The 22,824-nt window shown below is 34.2% G+C and overlaps 1 protein-coding gene across 1 annotated transcript; it reads left to right on the top strand.

The window, feature by feature from the left end:
* The first annotated feature begins 11,150 nt into the window (after positions 1–11,150).
* Positions 11,151–12,551, top strand: LOC128548250 (short-chain collagen C4-like). Its single transcript, XM_053522735.1, has 2 exons — positions 11,151–11,483; positions 11,830–12,551. The coding sequence occupies exons 1-2, from the start codon at positions 11,288–11,290 to the stop codon at positions 12,456–12,458; spliced, it is 825 nt and encodes a 274-aa protein (XP_053378710.1). The 5' UTR covers positions 11,151–11,287; the 3' UTR covers positions 12,459–12,551.
* The last annotated feature ends 10,273 nt before the right edge of the window (positions 12,552–22,824 follow it).

Below are 22,824 nucleotides of genomic sequence, written 5' to 3' on the forward strand. Positions count from 1 at the left end.
TGCAGTTCTTGCATAATTATATAGAGATGGTACCTAAGAAATCAAATTCATCTGTAAAAAGTCTCCCGTACTTGGATTCAGTGTTTTTGTATTTTTTGGAGTTCATTCAACATATGTGTAATAGAATTCCGCTTAAGCCGGTGCTAGGGGGACGTGAGAGGTGTTGCACATTTCACTACCTCTCATGAACAGACTCAATAAAATCGAGTGTCCTATTCTTCTTCTTGGTTGCATTCTTTGCTTCTAAAGGATCTTTTTTACAGATTTTATTTACATTTTTTTTCAGAGTAAAATGATAGGTAAGTGCACTAATTTACTATATCGAGGGCTTGGCGCAAAATTATTGTATCTTGTTCTTTATTTCTATACACTTACAATAGTTTTGCACCAAGCCCTCGATATGTATTTATGGTTTTTCTCCTCTCTATGTAAAAATAGAAATATTTGATATTTAAAACATTACTTTCACAAAATATCTGAAGCAAAATGGACAGCTCTTGTATTGACCGTTTTTCAATTAGGATTTCACTTATTAGTCTGTATCAAAAGTCTTCAAAGCTAAATAAATTCAATAGAGTATATTGTAAGTTTAGTCTAGTCTGCCTTCAACACTATGAAAGAGCCTATACTGAACTTCCTTTTGCCTTTTAGTAAAGTCAAAATCCAAGACTAGCCAAGAGTCTCAAAAAATCTCAGTGAAAGAGAATGACATGCTCTTCATTTTATAAGTTTACCAAAACCATACCGAAATTTACCTGAAAGAAGTTATGTAAGACTTTATAATGTAAACAAACCCCTACACCATTTTACCAACCAAAATTTTCCATTGATGAATGCACTCAATTCGGGTGATAATTTTTGATATATTGTATAAATGAGAGGTCCCAACAAAAATCTTTTTTCAAGTTGTGTAAACAGTTTAAGTTTTAAATTAATGTCGATATCTGAAGTGACCCGCTTACTTTATTTGCAACAATAAATAAACACGTAATAGTTTGTTTAAGGTAGCTAACCTGTAACGAAAATCATCAAATAAAGTAATTTCCGTATGCTTTTTTCAGCATTTATTCTTTTTTCATGGGAAGCAATGATCGTCATAGTTCCATCCAGAGAATGTTAAAATGCTTTAAGTACATTGCAGAGTAATTACCTATCAGCTACCTTAAAATATTGTAATTTCATTTGATGACAATGACTTTTTGTACTACATTATTTGCAGTAAAGTACACTTGAACAGTAAGAGAAAGGCTTCAAAATGACTAAAGCATAAGAAACGCTTTCAAAATGATTCATTGAAATGACGACTAAAACCAGTCTAGCTACGTTGTTACACAAACGTGGTACCAATTTCACTTTTTTTGTAATTTCTCATTTTTGGATAATAGATATATACATTTTGTATTTTAGTATATAGTTTTTGTGTAAACCAATGTGTCATCATTGGGAATAATAAATATCTTTGGCTAAAAGATCAAAACTTAATAACATTTCTTAATGTCGCACAATTTCTTTAATTGGATTTATGCATTATTTTACTTCGTTTTCGTGCACTACTAAACATTCTATCAGGGCATCACTACAACTTATGAAATAATTCTCAGTGTAAAATAGAAAAAGTGGAAACTCCACAGGGCACTCAACACAACAGAAACGAAAATGTTGCAGGCTCGGTTTGATTGAGCCTGTTCATGGACGGTAGTGAAATGCATGCTACCGCCCACGCCCTGTAGCCCCGGGTTGAGCAGAACTCAACATTTACTAAAGGTACAAATAAACAATTTCGAGACATCCGCAGATGTGTTCATACGGCGGTGCACATGGAACCTTCAATGATACACTAGCGTATAATTCCATGAAAAGCGGCGTATGGTGTCCAGATAAAATAACGTTTTTTTTCCTAAACGAGAAAACAATGGGCAGAACTAAACATACTGGAATTTAGAAAGGGGATCTGAGGTTATGGAGCCTACATATCACAGGAACTGCCAAAAGACAAAATTAAAAAGCAGGCACCAAGTAATTATACAATATCCAAAGCTAGGGAAGCAGGAGTATTGGAACCACCCATGTCGAAATGGTCATGCTGAAAAACTAAACAGTACCAATAACACGACATAAAAGTCGTACTGAAGGTTCTGAGAAGATCGAAATATAACAGCCCTGATTGAATGTACGGGGAGACTTTTTACGGCCGCCACACGGCACAAACAACGCTGCTGTGATAATAAAAGGTTCAATCTGCGGATATCTCTAAATTATATATATTTGTACTTGTGACATGTATTTGTATTTTCATCCTTGTTCTTCTTTCCTCTTCAAATTCCTCCCCCACCCCCCCACCCCACCACCATTTTACCACTTCCTCATCCTCTATATTTCACATAAAGTAATATGTACTTGTTAGATGTTTGAAGCAACCCGTCTGTAATATTTTTCAATTACAGCTTCTTTTTGTTGTGGGCCTACTTTGCTAATGTGTGACTCTGAGGTTGTGTTTTAGGTGCTCTGTGCTTCCGAGAAATCTACCCTTACCTATGTTTTTCAACAGAATGAATACCCTGTAACGAAAAAAATATCCTTATACTTGACATATCAATAGTTTCTTGAACAAGTTATATTATTAATAGAATGCACTGATATGACATTGAAATATGATATTATGCAGCACAACATTATTTCGCGGCAAGGTTTCTGTGAAGAAATCAGAAAATTTAAGGATGGTATGATATTGTCCGATTATGTATGCATTTGAATGCTATTTGAGTTTTAAATTTTCTTCAGTCAAAAGATTTAGATCTATTAAATAAATATCATAGACGAAGCGATGTTAGAGAAAAATCAAGGTTGGAAAGTCTCTTATAATTGTTCTTATGATACGTATTGATTTTTAATACTTGACAACGTTTCTCAAGTTGGAATAAATTTCAAATAGGTTTAACAACTATTCTCTAAGCGATAACGGAAACACGTCTATAGTCGAAACTGTAAAATAAACAGACAACACAAAATACTTTGGATGGAAACATACAAGTTATATACAATATAAAATATATTGAAAATTTAAGGATGGTATGATATTGTCCGATTATGTATGCATTTGAATGCTATTTGAGTTTTAAATTTTCTTCAGTCAAAAGATTTAGATCTATTAAATAAATATCATAGACGAAGCGATGTTAGAGAAAAATCAAGGTTGGAAAGTCTCTTATAATTGTTCTTATGATACGTCTTGATTTTTAATACTTGACAACGTTTCTCAAGTTGGAATAAATTTCAAATAGGTTTAACAACTATTCTCTAAGCGATAACGGCAACACGTCTATAGTCGAAACTGTAAAATAAACAGACAACACAAAATACTTTGGATGGAAACATACAAGTTATATACAATATAAAATATATTGAAACGTACAAATAATATCTTGCATTCTTAGCTGACAAAATCCTTCTATTGTCACGTCTAAATAGCAAAACAGAACGAATTTGTTTGCAGATTCTGTGTCAAGGACATGAAGCAATTAGCACAATACCATTTGCTAACATTTTGTAATGGCATAGATTGCTATACTCATCAGAAATATTGCCGAGCACAAACTGTTCTACCAAACTCGAATCAAATGCATGAAAATTTTTATTGCGAGTACTTTATTGTTAATTCAAAATATTTAAACATTCTTAATTCAACTTGTGTAATGTTAATTATATTTGAAAACGTTAGCACTACGCTATTTAGGGCCCATAAAGGTCTATTGTTTGCTCATTCCATATTTCATATATCGCTTCGGAAAACAAGAAGATATATATTGTTATAAATTGAAATAAGACAATGATTATTTCGTGTTTTTTGTGACCAATATACAGTTGATATTACCGATTTTGCTTGCACTCAAATGTTGTATTTCATGTCAATTATGACGCCAATACTTCAATGCGACCGTTACTATAACCAGCACAAGTATGATATGAGCCGTGCCATGAGAAAACCAACATAGTGGGTTTGCGACCAGCATGGATCCAGACCAGCCTGAGCATCCGCGCAGTCTGGTCAGGATCCATGCTGTTCGCTTTTAAAGCCTACTGCAATTAGAGAAACCGTTAGCGAACAGCATGGATCCTGACCAGACTGCGCGGATGCGCAGGCTGGTCTGGATCCATGCTGGTCGCAAAGCCACTAAGTTGGTTTTCTCATGGCACGGCTCATATGTTAAATATGTGTAGAACCTCACGAAAGAACGAAACAAATATTATAATATTAAAGTGGTCGCATATACGTATCACAGAATTAAACATGACATAGACCATAGTAATGTCGATATATTTCTCTCGATTTTTGGAGAAGAAGCATTGGTTTTATCGTTTATGTTAAGTCAAATATATAAAATAACTATTTAATTGTTATACATTTTGCTGACTGTTGGTCTAATATATTTCAAAGAATTAAATGATGGTTGGATAGTAATGAGGGAATCCTTTCACTTATTTTCAAGGAAAATTGAACAGAATTTATAGGATGCTCCTACGTTGTCTGAAAGATTTATTGAAAAGCTGCGAAAACTAATTTACAGTGCTGTAATAAGTTGCATCATATCTTGCAGAGAAATGTCTTGTCTGGCAAATGGTGGTTTACGGTCAACAACTAACAAAAAGAAGGATAAAAACTAGTCCGTTTGCCTGTTTTTGAGATATATTTTAACTTTAGAAAAATAGTAACGTTGCCATAGTGATAAAATTACTCAAGATTTGCCATTATTTCATAAAATTATTTACATTTCCGTACGCCGAATCCAGGCTTTATTCTACATTATCCGGATAAATGACGTTACGCCATCACTTCCTGTTTATCAAACGTGCAGGACTACCATAAATGGCTGCTTTTATTCCGATTTCGAGACACTTCTGAAAAGTCTGGACTATAAATAACAACACGTATACGAAGAAATCTATTACCGTGCCTTGTTTACAAAACGGAATATTTATAACATATACGTAATTAGACGAAAAGTAGTTTAATGTAAAAACACACATTTTGAAGATCGTTGTGTGACTAGTTTTGTTTTTAACATACTTGACATTTAATTTTTGTAATTTCTAGGTAAATGCACAATATGGTCTAATGTTAGTAAAACATTTATCTGTATTTTTTTTATACGTAAAACTTCATGACTTTTTTTCTTAAACACAATTAAAACACTCGCTTCAATATTTAACCATATCTATATCTTGACGTGAGTGTGCACAACATAGTTAGTATGATACTGTCCTGTTAAATTCTGATTTGTCTAATTTGGTAAATGTGCTCTTAATAAATATTGGTCAATTTTTGTGCTTCTGCTACGCAATCAGCGGAAATATTTCTATCTCATTTGAAAGGATGAAGCATCATCAGAAAACTACCATAATTCATTTTGAATATCATGTTAATTGGTCGTTTGTACCTTACAATGAGCCGTGGATTTGGCATGGGAGCAATATTTTGCATGTAATAGTATGTAGATGACAATATTTTTATTTCTTAAGCTGCTGACCTTGTAGTCTTACAGGGGTCGCGTGCGTGATGCCCATAACAATAAAAACTAAATAATGCGCATATCAATATGAATAATTGGTTAATGTATACTGTAACAGTATTTGAAATATTGGTGGGCAACATCTACTGGCGACATGACAGTTCTTTCGAATGTCAAGCACTGATTCATATGTGTCATACCAACTCGGGGAATGAACGATATTTATATAATGCGAGCAAATTTAATGCATTTGTTGCACCGATTAGTTATACAATGTCATAGGCAATTATTTATATACCTTTAATATAGTGGTATTTGTGTTTGATGATCATGGGAAAACAGTCGAAGTGAATTAAAGTTGTATTTTTATAGCGTTTCTGTGTCGGTCTCCGCACTTTGGATGATGGCTAATCAAAGGAATGGGACTATTGGTGTTTAGTAATGTAAGTAAATGTAATTACATAATTACACATGTAAGACAACATAATCTTTAAAACTGTGCGGTCTAATTGAAACGCTTGATAAATCGTATGATACGAATGCAAATAGAATCACAACATACAAACGCAAATTAGAGATTTTGGTCATTGATTTGAATCCCCGTATGACTTTTTTAATCTCTAGTATTTCTTTTGATTTTGCAACTAATTGGATTTCAAATTGCATACGTGATGACTAACTATAAGCCGATTCTGCCCGCCCGCTTAGCTCAATGAGGAGGGCGCAGGAGCTACGGATCGTGGGGTCGTGAGTTCTAGCCAGCTTGATGGCTTCCTTACATGAAGAATTCAACGCCCCGAGTGAGGCTCGGACCTACATCGGTGAGGGGTAAGTGATTCGAGGTCAACAACCTCAACCACCACTCTGTCAAGGAGGTCCCTAGTGATGGTCGCAAGTGCGAAAAAGATCACCTTGCCTCAAAATTGATTTCTGTGGTACATGTCTACCCATGTAAAGCTACTGTAATGAAAATTAGAACTTTTGCCAGTTTTCCTTAGCGGTTACACTTTTTTAATATTATACATTTGTGTCAATTATTTGTCACATTTCTTTTCATAAATACTCTGTTTGTTACATTTGCCTTTAAACTATCTAGATGAAATATCTTCAAAAAATGCAACAATTATTCTTTTTGTACATATGCCTGATTTGCTTTTTTCAGTCACATTTTCAAGTGTAGAAGTAATGATAATGTCCTTTATAAAGTAAATTGTTTATGATTTCCCACAAACACAACCTCAAATAAATAAAATCAAGAACGTGACTTGTTAGTAACATTATGATGAATGAGGTGTTATCTATTCGAAGCATTTATCATATACCGTAAATGACGGAAATCGACGAGGCAAGGATATTAGACTTGCCCCATGCTTATTCATTTATTAACCTCAAATGACATGCTCCCTTATATAATATATTACATTCTCCAAAATGGTGTACAAGTAAATGATATAAAATTGGGCTAATGATATATTCTTCTGTAAAAACACGGGTTTAGTTTTAGTTAACTTGAAAAACTGCTGACACAGCATGGGTTTTGCCATGAAATGACAGACAAAATATTACTGATTTTGGTGACTTTATACTTAGAATTTCATGACCACATGTTTAGGCCGAAACAAAGCTTAAATGGTAAGGTTTTTTTTTTCATATTTGTTGTTGTGTTTTAATTGAATACGATTTGTAGAACTGAAATGACATCTTCAAAATCTGATCCATAATGTATGAGACACGTACTTTCGCTTATTGTATCCATATATCCTTTCCGCGGCCGTAACGTGATAAAACGTATTAGCGTCTGATGGCCTTTTCACCCTTCCGTAGAATCAACATCTCTCAAATGAAACTCATTTTTAAAATATTTCTGAAATGTCTAGGTCTGCAACTCTCAAATACAGAAATACCTGACATCCGAGGCATATACTAACACTTACAGACAACATAAAAATAGGACATTTTGAAAGATTTGACGAAGTTCCATAAATCTCCATATACCCTTGCTCCGTTACGGACCCCTGTGGGATTTGTGTTTATTCCGAGTGCAAATATCTTTTCATTGATGAAAAGCTGAAATGTCGTGCTAATGCCCAGGTTTTTCCAAATCGTTAGAAAGGGTGAAAAATTGACTCCTCATTAATAAAAAAAAAGAAGTCCACGCGCATACATTTAGAAGGGGTGACCCCTGCGCGTGAAACCTGGCTATTGACGCATGCAAATGAGACATCATTTTCAAGTTTAGCCTGTGAACTGTCATCTTCTTTACTTCCGGGAAAAGCTGAAAGTCATCTGATGTCATTTTCTGTGTTGTCATAAACATACGTATGTCTAGCGAGATTGTATAAAATTGTGCTGGTCGTCCAAATGTTATTAAATGTAAGATTTACTTAAAAAATATTTGATATAAAGATAATAGTAAATTAATTACTTGATTAATTTATTAATTAAAATACAAAAATATTACGTTGATTAGTCTATCAAAGCCGGAATGCAGTGATATTTTAAAACAGTCAAAGTTTAAAAGAAAATGTATTTGATTATTTGATTTTGAACTGCTCCGGGCAGTTGGAAGTCGGACTTTGTTTAAAACCCAAATATGAGAGATTTTAAGTATTTCATGTGATTTTTGTTCACATTTCATTATTCCTAATACATAGGCTAAATGTTGCTTTGGCGTGTTCTGTGCATTCAAGAGAACCTCATATATTTCATTGACAATTGTAGTTTAAAGGATGCTTGTATCATCTGTGTATCTTCCCGTTCCATTTTGTATGTTAAGGTAATGTTTATGAAGTTAAATTGGGTGGATTATATCAAACAAAATGTAAGCAATTCAAAAATACTTAATTATCGCGGAATCGCATGTCATGAATTTGAAGCTACAACAATGCACTGTAGAAAAAATAGCACCGTTTCCTTTAACGGAATTCTGTATTGATGTCAAAAGTTTATGTTGCTTTCATTCACATTTTCAAAAGTATATACAGCGCTCCGAACAATCTGTCAGGAAACTGTCGAAGATTACTTCTGTTATACTGAGCAGGATTCTTTTCAGTTTCTCATACTTTTCTTCGAGAAAATCAGAATAAGTATTATTTCGAGTATTCCCTATTTAAATAAAAATAGTCAAATGAAATGGTATTCTTTACTATTCATCCCGACTTTTGATTGACCAATATATTTCTTTTAGGAGCTACGAGATGTTTGGTATCATCATTTTATTTTGACAATAATCACCTCGTCGGTAAACAACATTTACAAGTTCTTTCAATTTTGATAAATAGCAAATTATCAGGAAGGCTACGTTTCGTCCGTCCGATAACTATACAATTGATATAAGTAAAACTTATTATTTGGAAGGGTAGAAGTAGTAATTCTCATTGGAAAATCGACGCACTTGTATTTCCCAACTTTTTCTGAATGTCTTCTTTGGCACAAAGCAATAAATTAAATAAAGTATTAACCTTAAGCCTGTTGCCGGCAAGTGATTCTGCCTTTCCTACCAGTACAGACCAAGGTCAGCCTTTTTAACATAAAATTGAAAACCTTATGGAATTCTAACAAAGTAAAGTTGGCATAAACAGACATGATAAAATATTCTGTTGGTATATACTTTACGCATGTTGAACTCATTTTTTAAGGATGGTTGTGGTGAAGGTTTCCTTAAACCTCTACTCAATATCATGCGTGATACGAATTTCTTAATGACTTGTTTAGAAAGCACCATTTGCAATGACTGCTTATCTATATTATTAATGGCAATGTTTTCAACGGCGTTATTGCCATTAAAATCTATGTGCCAACAAGTCTGTTGTATGCTAGGGGTTATTTCTATGTTAAGGATAAGGTCAACTTTTAGCAGTAATACTACTAGTAATTGCAAAATGTTGTATTGATCAGAATAATGGCTTCTGTATTTTATATGTTGAGAAAGAGTATAATGATTATAAATGAATGATACATACTTAACTTACGTACGTATATATCTGAAATAGATTAATTAATTGAACGTACACCTTTTTCCTTCGTAAGCAATTATGAGTTTCTTATGAATATCCGCCATTCCAGCAACATAAATAACATACATGTATATGGAAACTTTTAGTGACAGATGTTTGAGAGTCAGCAATCAGTATCTCCTTTTGGCTTTTAATGATCATACAGTAGAGAATTGTACGTAAAATACGAGGCAATAAATAAGACGAATCTCAATTATAGCTACAAAACTTATGTACATACATCTGACAATTCCGTCTGACAATTCCGTTTCTTGTCTGTAAGAAAACCAATAGCTTTTTAGTTTAAACTAATTTATTTATAACTTGATTTTGATAAAAGCTTTAAGCTTATCTGGACCACTATTGAGTCCACTTCCTGGAAAATCCAGTGCTGGTGTCATATGAGAAGGCTTAGTTGTGATCCAAGTGGGGCTCCAATCCTCGACCCCCGGGCTGAGCGGCCGCCACCTTTCCAACTAGACAACCACTCCCCTTACCTATAGCTTCTTGACGAGTGACTTATCCCTACAAAAAATGTTCCAACACAAGAAGGTTCTGGTTTGGTATGTGACCAGGATAAGCATGAAAAGTTTTATGACTTGACCAAGAAATATGTCCTGGTTGGTCAAAGCTTTCAGTTGCAATTTAAGTAAAGTTTGTTTAGAGGTAACTAGTTGTTACACATAAACAGGTATCAAGAATGAAAAAAACAACAACTAAGTTTGTTTAAAAATAGCTATTTGTTTAAAGAGCGGCCATTTTGAATGCTCTTAAAATAGAATTCCAAATAGCTGTAACTTTGGCCTTTACAGCTAAAAGTCATATATTGTCCGAAACTACCGTTGTACAAAATTTGATACTTTTGTCAGGTCTATCTAAATCTTTCGAAATTGGCACTTTACTAGGATGGAAGAAAGAGCGGAAGAATGATTGATTTAGCTCAACCTCTTGTTGAAATAATATTATAAGTCATTAGATAATGTAATCTGTGGAAACGAAAATGAAATCCGCGCAAATAAAAATTCTTATCTGGAAGATGTTAATTGACATACTTCCTTTCGGGAAGATGTTAATTGACATACTTCCTTTAGGGAATTGAACCTATTTTAACCCCGAAATCTGATTGCTCTGCTTTGCTACCCAGACATTTTACCTATTGTTATCTGCTACTTTAATAAAGAAGGAACCCTTGTTTACATGTGTATGATATTTCGAACACGTTCAGTTAAATTTGCCTTAAGGTCAGACTCAGTGGTCAGTGACAAACCAGACTCATACTTACTGTTAGCAGTTCTCTTAAGTACTAAAATGTATCATTAAATGATATAAAACATCCTGGTGTCTGGCCGTTTGGTAGGGGCAGAATGGTTTTTAAAACGAGTGTTGCATGGACCACTTTAACGAATATGTATTATTTTACATGATGTTTGTCATAATTTATTCATATATTAATGAATAAATTTAGCTTCTGTATTGTTGCGAGAACGTGTTCTAAAGGCATATTCTCATACAAATTTTCACAAGGTTTTTTCCCACATTTCATCATAATATAGAGCATTCAACAAATGATTGCCCATGTACAGTTACATATACCAGGAAAAAAAGTCATGATACTGAACATTATTTTGTTGCTGTTGAACATAAAACACAGTGTATGAAAGTGCTTTCAAAGTGCTTACAATAATAGTAAACTTTGATACGCATATTGTTTTGAAAGTTAAAACTTTCTCTAGAATTTTGGTGAGGTAGCTAATGTCTGCAACAGGATAAATATTGTCCTACAAGATGTTGTCTTTCAAATTTATGCTCGTTTTATTTCTTGGATATATTCGACGTTCTTCATGTTTACCTAGTAGTGAGCCAAAAGCGTGCTACAACAAGTTTGAATACGAATATAACGTTTTGCAGAAACTAGTTGTCCTTGAAGAAAAGATGAAAGAAATAAACATGACAAATAGTGAACTAAAGCAGGAACTTAATAGTAAGTTGAATACTTTTAAAACAACAGTGTACCTATTATTCATTTTTGATGGCAGCCTTTTATTGTATTTAGCGATATTGTCTACATTCATTTTAAGAGAAAGATTCTTCACTGTTGCCTTACTTTTGTTGATAAAAATGATCAAAATAGAGTATTTTCATCTCGTTATTTCGATTATATATGTATTTCACATGGAACATTTATTTCATCTCAGTTATTTTACTACATTGTAAAATATATTACGCACCAAAGCCATTTTAAAATGATAAACTGATATAAATGCTTTATGTTTGCTATTACAGATATTGAAATATATAGTATTTAAATGTTTCTTACTTTTTCTTAGGTGCCAGTGAGACCATTAACGAGTTGAAGAGTAAATTGGTTAGGGCTGAACGGTCTTTCGATGGTTCTACATATACCCGATGGGGACGAACAGTTTGTCCTACAGGCGCTACACTTGTCTACGATGGCTACGTCGCTGGAGGCCACTACACGCACACGGGATCCGGTGTCAATTACTTATGCTTACCTAAGGACCCAACATGGGGTCGGTATATAGGCGGTTTTCAAACGGCTGATAGAATTTACGGTACTGAATATTACACGGCCGATTACCCATACTCAAAAAATCTGAATTATCAGGATGTACCATGTGCAGTTTGCAGGATTCCACGCAATAATGTTCTGATGATTCCGGGGAGAAACAAATGCCACAAAGATTACATTTTAGAATACAGTGGATACCTAATGGGTGGACATTATAGTCATGCTGGTGCGTCGGAATATGTCTGCGTTGATGACCACCCTGAAACACTGGAAGCTGGACGGGATGTTAGAGATGAAAAATATTTTTATTATGTCCAGGCTGCATGTGGTGGACTGAAATGTCCTCCTTATGTTGACACAAGAGAACTGACGTGTGCCGTCTGCTCTTTTTCCCCAGCTGAGACAAAATCTATCCTTAATTTGTAAATATAATAGTAAATAGTTACTGTATTATACAATGACAGGTAGCTAATATTGATATTTCTGTACTATTCCTTTTTCCGCGATGTAAAAAGAATGTGCGTGCAGTATCATACACGACTGATACAATGTCATTGTTTTGTACGTTTGATATAAAGCCATCTTGAACTTAAAGTCAATTGATGTTTATTTTCCGCCTTTATTAAAAATATCTAAATTGTGCAAAAAACTGTTGATACTTTATCAAGTCTTTCATTGTATTGAACTTGATATTTGCAGTATTAAACTTCTACATAAGCAAACTGAACATAGAAGTGTTCGTTACATTATGTCAGTTACGAGCATCTTGAACATCATTATTCAATTCAAATTGAATTCGCAGTTTAACAAAGCAACCAACAACATTAAAAATGGTTCCATGTTTAATTATAAGAGGGAATACCTAGATGAGGTGATTCTGACTGAACGTTATCGACAGATTAGTTGCGCATTGCATAGTGTTTGCATCGAATCTTACGTCAATACATGTATGTACACTAGCATAAATGCGAATATTAGAAACAATCAATGAAATCCCTTCATGGGAAAACTGATCTTTTGGGCAGCAAATTAATATCTTCTGAAAGATTTTGATAACGCCATCTACCCATTTGTACATTAGAAAATACATTGTTTGATCTAAAAGTGGCATTTTATCTAGTTCCTGGTAATGACACGCGGCTCTGGGATTTTAGAAAAAACTATAGGCGCTAGTCCATTGAGGCACGAAATCCACAGAGAAATCACAGTCGCAATATGTCGGAAGACAGACTCGAAAATGCCTGTAATTCATTGATGGAGATGAAACATTAATCAGTAATGCTGAAAAACAATCAGGTCTAAAAGAAAATCGAGATCGCCAATGATTAATTTTAACAGGTCATATAGTTCTGTTTTTGCAGGAAAATCTCAATGAGACGCTGTAGCGCCAATGAGTCTTTATAGCCTTTTAATTTAGAGGACAGCCAGTAGAGTGGACACGATAATTATCACATACAATGCATCAAATTACTTGTGTCACTGAAATTCCGATTAATACCAATGTCTTTTTACAGATTTTATTATTGATAATCATTAAGTCGATTGTCATAATTCATCATAAAAGGACATCTAATGCAATTAGAAATTACCGTTTGCATTAATATATAACTTGAGAAGTACATTTTGAATGGTACGTTTAAAGGTGACTTATTTTTCTGTAGGAAAATACAACAGTTTTCTTTTATTCAGACAAGCGATTGTATTTTTAGCTCACCTGTTACATAGTGACAAGGTGAGCTTTTGTGATCACCCTTCGTCCATCATCAGTCCGTGCGTCCGTCCGTCCGTGCGTGCGTCAACAATTTGTGTCTGCACGATAGTGGTTTCATTTATGATTTTATTTTAACCAAACTTGCACACAACTTGTATCACCATAAGATCTCGGTTCCTTTATTGAACTGGCCGGATCCCATTATGGGTTCAAGAGTTATGGCCCCTGAAAGGGCCAAAATTAGCTATTTTGACCTTGTCTGCACAATAGCAGCTTTATTTATGATTTGATTTTTACTAAACTGGCACACAACTTGTATCATCATAAGATCTTGGTTCCTTTCTTGAACTGGCCAGATTCCATTATGTGTTCCAGAGTTATGTCCCCTGAAAGGGTCAAAATTAGCTATTTTGACCTTGTCTGCACAATAGCAGCTTCATTTATGATTTGACTTCAATCAAACTCGCACAAAACTTGTGTCACCATAAGATCTCGGATCCTTTCTTGAACTGGCCAGATCCTGTAATGGGTTCCAGAGTTATGGCCCCTGAAAGGGCCAAAAAAAGCTATTTTGACCTTGTTTGCACAATAGCAGCTTCATTTATGATTTGATCTTAACCAAACTTGCACACAACTTGTATCACCACAAGATCTTGGTTCCTTTCTTGTTTCTCTTTATTCATTACTTTGATCTGAGTAAGTAAATGAAATGACACGGCCGCATGAACACTTGAAGTGCAAAATTGAATTTGCTTAATTATACAAACGCTCATATAATAATGTTGTAATTAGTATGAAAAAAGCTGAGCATTAATAAATGGTGTTGCTAAGGTTGTATGTCATTTTGTCAAAGTCCTATGAGTAAAAAGTTGTAAATTGAAAGTCAAAACACAACGACAAATAACAGCTTACATACTTATTAAAGCAACATTACCGTGGCATTAGTGGTATAGTCCATGCAAAGACATAGGTATGCCAGTCGAAAGTAAACTGTATACAAATATTGTTATACGAAGAAGAAGAAACACATTCAGTTATTATGTGTGCATTTCAGAGTAGTCGACTGCTTCAATGCTTCTACATAAACGAAAGAAGCTGCATGTGCTTATTCGTGTGTAGAAACTTCAATAACAAATGTACATCGTTTGTAGTATTATTTCTTTGGAAGGCGTGTATTTTCAACTATATTTAAAGCAATAAGCTAAATTTATAATTATAATCAATTTGCTTAATATGCATTCCTTTCCCTAGGAAGTGTTTCTATATGATTGCAATGACTGATGAATCCAATCTATACAATATGTCTACTATCAATTTACCAACCTGTTAAATAGAAGATAATTGTTGGTTTCGGTGTAATATCACGTTATAATTTCACCGAGTGGGCACCAAAAGTGATATTTTCACGAGTGGCGCAGCCACGAGTGAAAATAACTACTTTTGGTGTTCACGAGTGAAATTACCGTGATATTACATCGATACCAACAATTTTTCTGTTTATTTTATGTCTAAAACTCAACTTTTGTTGTGTTTATTTCAATAAAATGTCGAAATTTGCGGGAAACTATCAGGAAGCATCGCAAAGATGACGTCATTTTAACGACGTCATCGTCATATTGTTTCCGGCTTTCAGTACGCTCGGTAAACTTTTTGACGTTAATCCGGGTATCAGATTTGATAATTTTCACTGAGTGGCCAGTGAGTTTATCAGGATATAATTCACCGTTACATTTCGATAAACCACCGAAAAACATGAAATAATAGTTCATAATTATCCAATCATTTATATCATGCATTTTCATATGAATAAACGGTTTCGAACGCTGACGACAAAATATAATCAAATTACTAAAATTATTTTACCGCATATAACTATCGTTCAAGCAGTTTTCCTCTGACTTTATCTGCATATCCGCACAAACATTCAAATTGGATTCATATCAAAATAGAAAGTGGAAAGCCACAGGTTACCAAACAAAAACGAAAATGTTGAAGGCTAGGTTTGACTGAGCCTGGTCATGGACAGTAGTGGAAATATAAGCTACCGCCCATGCCCTCAATCCCCAAGTTAAATGGAACTCAACATTTACACATGTTATAAGTACTAAAACATAGTACTTGAACTTAGTTTAGAGAGTCCCAAAGATGTTTTCATATGGCGGTGCACGTGAACCAGGTCAAAAATTAGCAAAATATTGGAAATGTGCGGTATTGTTAAATAAGAACCTCTATGAAGATTAACGTACTAATAAACTATTTTAAAGCCTTCATGACAAATAGACAGGATAGATAACTTCGAATCGTTTGATTCGTTTGCTATATCTACATGTTTGAAGTATCAAGATCTTTTGTGATTCGGCCTGTTCTCCTGCCTTTAGAAGCTACCATGCTATTCCTAGAAAGTTCCAATGCTCTAAATAGTGCAGGTGTCAAAAATCATAGAAGAATAAACAAACACAATCGCTTTGCCGATGCAATGTGATGTATAATGGCAAAGTAGATTTACGTAATATACCGAGCTCTCTTATATAGAATAAATGTACAAAATCTTATTCATCAATTAAGTTTTCGGTATTAATGCATTAAGACTTAGTGGATATTACTCCATAGTTAGCAATAATTGTTATTATGCACCATCAATAGCATACCTTTCTAAAATAGCTGGCGTCGAAATAGTCAGACAATGTGCAAATATCTTAGTCGGGTAACTTGTTGTCACAGTTACTTCTAGTTTTCTTTTTTTTGCGTCATATTTTCTATTAACATACTCATTTTAAACTCCATGAAATTATAATACAGCCAGAAACGTCGCTATTTTCCATTCCTACATGTACTTTTCATATCATGTTAGTGACACCATTTCTGAGTGTCATTATGTTAAAATACTCAATAGAATCAGTTGTAACTGTTCTAGTTTTATCCAGCTAAATGTATTTTTCAATGTAGATCTACATGATAAATAATTGTCATAAATGATGCACAACAAATGAGTATAAGCTTGGCACTGGCAAATATACTCTCATGGACAACCATTGCCCTCCTTACAGCGCGCAACATCGCCTCTGGTGAACTCGTGCGTATTTCCCGATACCAGCACTTTTTAAACAATAATTGTTGGGTTCTACAGATTTTCTTTGTGCACAGTAAACATATTGATAAACGATAGTGTTCTCCAAAAGAAGATAACTATGCATTAACAATCCTAACTTCGACATGTAACAAATTACAAAAACCCAATTGGCAATTTATTGTTTTGTGACTCCTTTAAAATGAGAAATGTTGTATATGAAGAGTACTAATTTAAATTTCATATAAACTTAGACTTTGTTTTTTCTATTAGCTCTGGGAAGCTCTTGAAAACATTTTTTGTTCAGTATCTCATTATTCATGAGAAGAAAAATGAATCTCCGCTTTGGAGATGAATATGATGTCATTAGTGTCAAATCAAAATGTATGGGATTTTAAGTACGTCTTGTGATTAGTTTCGTGTTAGATTGGTAAAACGTTCTGAATCCCTACTGGACAATAGTGATAAATGAGATTATAAACAAACAAATATTAAGTAGTAGAAATACGTATATGAAAAAGTTGTGTTATATCATTTTAGTCGTTAAAATGCATTGACCGTACAATGACATCAGATTAAAGGAATATTTGGTGTCCGATTAAACTTTTGACAAAGGTTAATAAAATTTGCAACTGAACGTTTCAAGGCAGTATTCAACTGTTTTCCTTCGTGCGAATGTTTCGTTCTTGTTGTCAATTGGTTAACCTTCATTTTTTCTTGTGTGCATATGTTTACCCTCGACATATTTGTTTAAGGAATGTTACATTGGAACATGTCGATACATTTTAAATCTTTAAATTTTTTGCAAGTGTCACAAATAATTATAAAAGTTCATCACCGTCTTCATCAGATAAGATCTCTTTCATTTGCATTTTACTTTCTTACAACAAGTGGTTCACACATATATTACGGGACATTTGATAAAACTTATACAATCAACACGGCAGAACTACAAAACCAAATGGTACACAGAAATTCAATAGCTAAGAATTTACTATGTGGCATTAGATGAAACAGAGGTAAACTTTAAGACAAAAGTAGGGTCATATTGATATTTATGCTACCTTCATACGAAATGACTAGCAAAATCTAGGAATATAATGAGGTTTTCTATTTCTGTTTTTTTTTTTTTTTTTTTTTTTTTTTTTTTTTTAAAAAAAACGAGGCCATTTTTTTAAGAAGAACTACTAAAAGGCATATCTGTGCAATGAATTTAATAAAACGAGCGTTTCCTAGGTACGTGAGACCGTGTCACTAATGAATCGAGTATGACAACTGTATTTGCAATGACCACAATACGTAATTTAACGCAAGATGACTCATCTATAGCATTTTGTCCAGGATTATAGGTTATGAATTGAATGTTATTGAATGAAATTGTCGAGGTAATGGTTATCTATATGGTTATCTATTTTTTCTTATAATCGGCAGTATCGCTTATATAAATTTTAATTAGGTTTGCTTGGTGAGAATGTGTATTCGACTTGCAACTGAACTTCGGATCATAACTTTACTTGGCAGCAAATTAAAATTATTCGTTCATGTTCAGCAGTACACAGAAAAACAAGGAAGAATATCCAACAGGGAAAGCCACATTCCAAAACCGCAGCTTCCCCAAAGGCACACACGATCTACACACGCACCACACACACACACACACACACACACACACACACACACACACAAGGACAAAGCAAACAAATACAGGAACACAGTTGGGCACCGCCTTGAAACGGTCAGTACACACACACACACACACACACACACACACACAAGGACAAAGCAAACAAATACAGGAACACAGTTGGGCACCGCCTTGGAACGGTCAGTGGCAAAACCACCACTGGGGAGTTTAATCCGGTTTATGGTGCACCTTACCTCACTCTTACCCCCACCATGTTCCAAAGTCACAAGACAGTGTAAATAAAAGTTTTCCACGCCAGGTGAAACCCTAACATACGTAAAGGCAACAGAAGGCAGTCGGGTACAGAATACAAGGTTAGCTTTTGTATATGTTTGCACACAATGTCCATTTCTCGTGATCAAAATCAAAATTTCCAACATTATATTTACATATTTCTAGATTGATTTTTATCAATATCTCATTGTCATTGAAAGAGGTAAAACAAGTATTGAAATGACAAACAATAATTCATAACAGGAATTAGTCAAACAAAATATATTAAACTGGAAGTCAAGTATCACGGAGATATTTTCACTATCATATCATACTATGGAGAAGTATTTAAAGCATAGTCCAATATGTCCTTGAATATAAAATTGAGATATAGAATTCTATTAAAAAAACTTGCATTGTGCATACAGGCTTTAACAACAAAAGAATATTGGAATATAGAAGACACACTGGCCGCCAGCATTTTACGTTGGAAGCATTGTAATTGTTTGGGTAACGAAGCATGCTTGTTTTCAATTTCAATCTGAAGGGGATTTTATCGTTTAGCATTTGCGTCACATCAAAACTGTAAGTCGAAAGTTGGCCCACTTTAGCGGTTTATATCTTTTATATTTTGCGTTTTTGAATTTTCAAGCAAGTGCTATTTCGCATATGCAAAAGAAATTGAGTGAAACAAAAGATTAGTTTCACGGCAATATTCTTTAAAACATTCAAAGTCATCTCTCCAAGGCACAATGAATTACTTTATATAGTTTAATTGTGAGTTAGTTTAGTTGGACGTTCTATTTACAGATCCACTACACTCGACATTGTACGACATAAATACTTGTGACTAATTCCGAGAACATACGATTGACGGTTCACCGAGCATGAAACAACGGTAGAGACTGTGCATTATTAAATAGTGTATTCAGAACGGGGATCCCGTGCGATCGGAAAAAAGATTAATGGCGACATATACCAAACTGTTAGACCATGTCTGAATGCCACAAAAAGACATGTCGCCAGTCCGAATTCCGCGACTGGACCGATCTATGACGTCATCAAAATGGCGGCCAAGTTTGTAAATAGGCTGTGACTAAATACAGAGTTGGTGCGCCCGTGATATATTATAGACTCCGGTATATACCAGATTAACTAAATTTGAACAAAAATACCTTAAATGTATATATTTTGTAACCATGGTGATTCTAACCCTAACCTTTAGTCAGTATATTATGCACATTATACACTAAATGCGTGCGGACATGCAAAAAAAATGAGTATTTTTGCCGTGCGTTCCATTTGATAATAATTCTGCGCATGCGCAGAACGGCTGCACCAGCTCTGCAATGAGAAACATTCTTGTAAATATAACTTTGCGTAATTCATTATTTATTTATGTTACACAGCAAATCTTTATATTATTATCTCTGGTTTTCCATCCTAGAATATTTGTTGTCAATGCAATAACAATATTGAAGTATATAAACAATTAAATAATGTGAAATAATAAAAATATATCGTACCCCACCCACTTTATTTCAACAGATTATTTTCCTGTTGAATATATTTGTTTGGTATGTGCTATACCATCAAAATATACGAACATCATCATATTTCAATAATGCTGTAGCTGTTTATGTGTGCTTTATGTCTCTGTTACACATGAACATTGTACCAATTTGCTGACCCACCATCCGTATTGTGTTGATCTTAACAATGACTTTTAACATTCGCACTTAATCAAATGCAATGATGAGAATTCCTACCTTTCTTCTAACGTTTCTTTCCCGATGGATATGATTTATTTTGATAGAAGCCTTTCAAAAAGTATGATTAATAGTTTCCATAGGATCTCAAAACTTTATTGAACAATAATGGAGTCTTTAAACAATAAACTTTCCATAGTCCATAGTTTGGATTGTTACCTTCATTTTAGAATATGTCGGTCATTTTAGCCCAGTTTCTGAGAAGGAAACTTTTCATGGTGCGTACCACGATTGGGTGATGAAACATTTGCCATCGTCTGACATTCTGAGAACTCCCGAAAGTTCTTTAATAATTTTATCGATTGTCAAGGGCTGGCACAACATATAATAACATTTTTGGAGAATTTCATAACAGTTCTAAGACAGAGTTGTAGCTATCAAAAGTGTCTTTCTTGAAATCACAATTGTCAACAGCAAAGAACATATGGCGACCATTCACAAAGTTTCATAGAATATAGACAACATAATAAGAGAACGGTCGTGTTATATTATTATTATTATTCACTATCTGAGTCTAATGGGCTAAGAGTAGTTTACATAATTATATATTAACCCGTTTAAGCAGTATTTTAGTTCTATACTTCTTGATGTTTAATGTATAATTTACCGGCTGCAACCTGTAAATGTTATTAGTTATAACCAAGAAAAGTTGCAGTAGGTTTGCGCATGTAAGCGTATATGTAAGGGCCGAGCACATAAAATTCTGTGACGAGTTTGGAACGTGAATGTCCTTGACATGTTTAAAGTGTCATTCTTGCTTTCCGCGGAAGGACGCAGAATCAACCAACGTAGATAACATGCAATGAAATAGATATGGACTTTCAAATAAGATCTTGATTATCAGCAGTAACTGTTACTGGTCCTGTAAGTACCAGCCTGGTGGATAAGTATCATTGTTCTCTAAAGAATTTAGCCGTAGAGGAAAGCTCTTGTATATTAACCTTTCAGTCCAAAAACTGAATTGATATGTATTCGTTTCATCGAGAATAGCTTAGCATACTTTGTGCTTATTGCCGAATTTATAGACGTATTTGAAATATTGTAAGAGTTTTTGATTGCCGTGTGTAATTTTTCATCCACAGAGCATTGGCCTCTTTCGACAACTAATATTTGCGATTGCCTGTCTTGACAGAAAACAAACAAGCTTTCTCTACGCCCGAAGGGGGCGTTTTATATTTTGACGCCGGTATCCGCCTGTCCGTGAGCAATTCCGTGTCCGCTCTGTAACTCTTGAACCCCTTGAAGGATTTCGAAGAAACTTAACACAAATCTTCACAAATATGACTCTTTGTTTCGTGTCCGCTCTGTAACTCTTTAACTGCTTGAAGGATTTTAAAGACACTTGGCACAAATGTTCACCATATCGAGACAATATGCTGAGTGCATGTTTCGGATGGCTTACTTCAAGGTCAAGGTCACACTTAGGGGTCACATGTCATACATCGGGCGTATATTGCTCCGCATTGCGGTGCTCTTGTTTGCTAAAAGAGTCATTATAACAATTCTAGTTACTACTAGGGCGTTTGTTTATTTTCAGTCACATTTGTCTATTGCTTTAGCAACAATAATCGTTTCGTATTCGTATCTGATTTTAGCGCAATCAATTGTGTCCCTACTGACGCGGCTCTATCACAATCTCTTTAGCAAGATGCAAAGTCGGTCTATGTCAGAGAAATCGCGATCATCATATTAAATGCATTCTCGAATGGTAGAAAAAAATGTTGTATAAGCGCTAGGGCACATTTTACCACCGTGTGTTTAATTTACCCGTACATAGTTTCCATAGCGTGCAAAGTTGTGCTACTGAAGCTTAATGTTGTTGTGACCAGACATTTTGATACATATTTACAGATAATATTATAAAACAATAATATTTAAAACAATACAGAGAAGATATTAACGAACATATGTTAACATTATGTTAAAACATTGTCAAGAAAATTTTAAAAGCAAATTTATTGATGTGTTTCATACAGCGGCTTAAACATTTCTGAAATTATTGCAAATGCTCCACAGACATCATGTCAGTTTTTCTGTGTATATTTTACTGAAGTGATATTTCATGGTAAAAGGGTTTTGCGACGACACATCAATTTGAAAGGGTCAATAGCGAAGATATATGTATGTATATCGAAAAGCAGAAAGTAACTTCTAAATGTGAAAGATAAATTAATCTTTTATTCTATAGTTTTGTCCAGCTGTGTTAAATAGCATGACAAGAGGTCACTAGAAAGAAAAGAGTTCACTCATTCAGAAAGATACATGTAGAGTTATATAACAGTATATTAATATACATTTTTGAAGGGTCGTGAGTACAAGTTCCTGCGAGGTGACTGTACGTTTGGTTA

This window comes from Mercenaria mercenaria, chromosome 14, assembly GCF_021730395.1.
Source record: "Mercenaria mercenaria strain notata chromosome 14, MADL_Memer_1, whole genome shotgun sequence".
NCBI classification, from domain to species: Eukaryota; Metazoa; Mollusca; class Bivalvia; order Venerida; family Veneridae; genus Mercenaria; species Mercenaria mercenaria.

Coding starts and splice junctions, on each gene's coding strand:
- LOC128548250 (XM_053522735.1), top strand. CDS start 11,288: ATGTTGTCTTTCAAATTTATGCTCGTTTTATTTCTTGGATATATTCGA. Junction 11,484..11,829: donor ACTAAAGCAGGAACTTAATA/GTAAGTTGAATA, acceptor ACTTTTTCTTAG/GTGCCAGTGAGACCATTAAC.